Below are 2,067 nucleotides of genomic sequence, written 5' to 3'. Positions count from 1 at the left end.
ATATATATAAATATAAAACTTTTTAACATATGCAAATAACAAAGTCACATACTATGTGTAGGAAACTGTCTGCTTTGCTTTCATACATTGGCCAAACATAACAGAAGTTGAAAATTCCACCGTCCATTTGTGATTATCTATGAACTCAGTGACGCAGTGGAGTTGTGGTGTGTCTCGTAAAAAGCCCTCGTGATAGAAACAAAATGCTCATTAACTCCAGTCATATGAATGATTGTTTTTCTCACAAAAAAAAAAAAAAATGCTGACGTTGAAATAATTTCACTATATGGGGAAGAGAGTAGAGATGGAGAAGTATGATAAAGAGCAGCCCAATTATGGAGAACTACAATGACGTCCCCGTATGGCAGGGGCATGCAGACGTGATGTTCCATTATGGTGGATGGTCAGTGTTTTTATATTGCTGTGACTCAGTTTCCTGTCCTGTGATGCTCTGTGAGCAGTCAGCAGTCACGAGGTAAGAGGAGAGGGACAAGGCTTTCTCGGTTTGACACTGTTTGGTAACATGCATGCCGAGCAAACGAGGGACAGTGGAGCAAAGGAAGTGGTCTATTTTCTGTTGCATGATTGTGATCTACCTTTTGCTCATTACCATAAAGACATGTCCTACTTTATTCTGCAGAAAGATAAAAAAAAACAGAAAGGGGTCATTTGAGATCATAGTTTTTAGTTGGTTACATATCAGGCAATGGTGATTGCACCTGCATCAATATTTGTACGCTCAAAAACATAAATATAGGCTACACATACAACTAAAATGTTAACCATTTTTCTTTTCATTGCAGGACACATCACAAACATCTTCTAAGATCATTGCAGGTGTGTCTGAGTGCTTTTTTAGACACCTGACTAATACCACTTTGGATACCTAATCCACATCAGTGACATTATTTCTGGTCTTTGCACAGATCAAGTCATTACTACTCCAACCAGAAGTCCCAGTCTTTTTGATCCTCCTTCCAAACCGCTTGCACATCTGACAGGTACAGTAATGCTCTATAGTGTTCAATTTATTACAAATGCAGAAATTAAATTACATAAATTGTTGCTCTTTGTAATGTATCATTTTATACCCCCTGTTTAAATGATGAAAACATCATATGAATGCATTATATGAATAAAATGAAGAATCAGATGTCATGTTGTTGCTGTTTTTCCTTCAGGTGGAGATGATGTACAACATGGAAATGAAATCATGGCATGGAGTAAGATTGCAGATCCTCCCCTGTATGAAATGAAGTACGAAAACAAAAGTCTTATCATTCAGAAGGAGGGCTATTACTATATCTATTCCAAAGTGTCCTTCTCTCACACTGGGCTTTTTTATCACTCTATTAATCGAGACACTCAACGATACCCTGGAAAAAGTATTCCCCTCCTGATGTCCAGGACCTTAGAGAGGTCAAGCAAAATGCAATCCAACAGTTACCTGGGCGGAGTGTTTCATCTCACAAAAGATGATGCCCTCTTTGTGAAAGTGAGCAAAACCGCAAACATTGTGAAACACAAATCCTTTGAGAACGTCTTCGGCGCTTATATGCTATAAATATCACATTGATATTTCCCCATGAATGCGAAAGTTTGGAATAACAGTAAATAAAAGTTGAAATGAAGGTTAGAGAATCTTACGGATTCTTTTCGTAGAGAAAGAGAAGGTCCTTAACTAGAAATACAGGCAGGTGTGAAAACCTCATGGCTCTTGAGAGGTGAAACTCTTTAATTAGTATGTTTTCACTTTGTAACAAAGCTTTTCTTCTCAGGGAATTTTTTTATATGCTCATGCTTGTATTTTTTAAACATTTATATTTTCTATAACTGTGATAAATTGTTCAGTCTTCCTGATCTTCATATTGTCTCTCTGTATAAACGTATATGTCATGCTGCGCTCACATGAGATCCGGCAGAAGGTAGGCGGCACACTGACAATATTTTCTGGATGGCACAGAAGTAACAAACAGTCTGACAGAATAGCAGCACGGTAAAGTAAAACATACATGATGATGTGTTGCAATAAAAATATCAGGTTGTTTAGAAAGGATAAAATGAAAC

At 37.3% G+C, this 2,067-nt stretch overlaps 1 protein-coding gene across 1 annotated transcript; it reads left to right on the top strand.

Annotated features, from left to right (window-relative positions):
- Nucleotides 1-461: 461 nt before the first annotated feature.
- Nucleotides 462-2,060, top strand: LOC121965209 (tumor necrosis factor ligand superfamily member 14-like; the record flags this gene model as incomplete). The annotated part of the gene is made up of 4 exons (XM_042515365.1): nucleotides 462-475; nucleotides 804-837; nucleotides 927-1,001; nucleotides 1,182-2,060. Coding segments are annotated over 4 exons (506 nt in total), but the record flags the coding sequence as incomplete, so codon positions are not given.
- Nucleotides 2,061-2,067: the final 7 nt, after the last annotated feature.

The sequence above is a fragment of the Plectropomus leopardus genome, unplaced genomic scaffold, assembly GCF_008729295.1.
Source record: "Plectropomus leopardus isolate mb unplaced genomic scaffold, YSFRI_Pleo_2.0 unplaced_scaffold19040, whole genome shotgun sequence".
Lineage (NCBI taxonomy): Eukaryota > Metazoa > Chordata > Actinopteri > Perciformes > Serranidae > Plectropomus > Plectropomus leopardus.
Note: the sequence above shows the minus strand (reverse complement) of the source record. Positions and strands in the feature narration are given on the sequence as shown.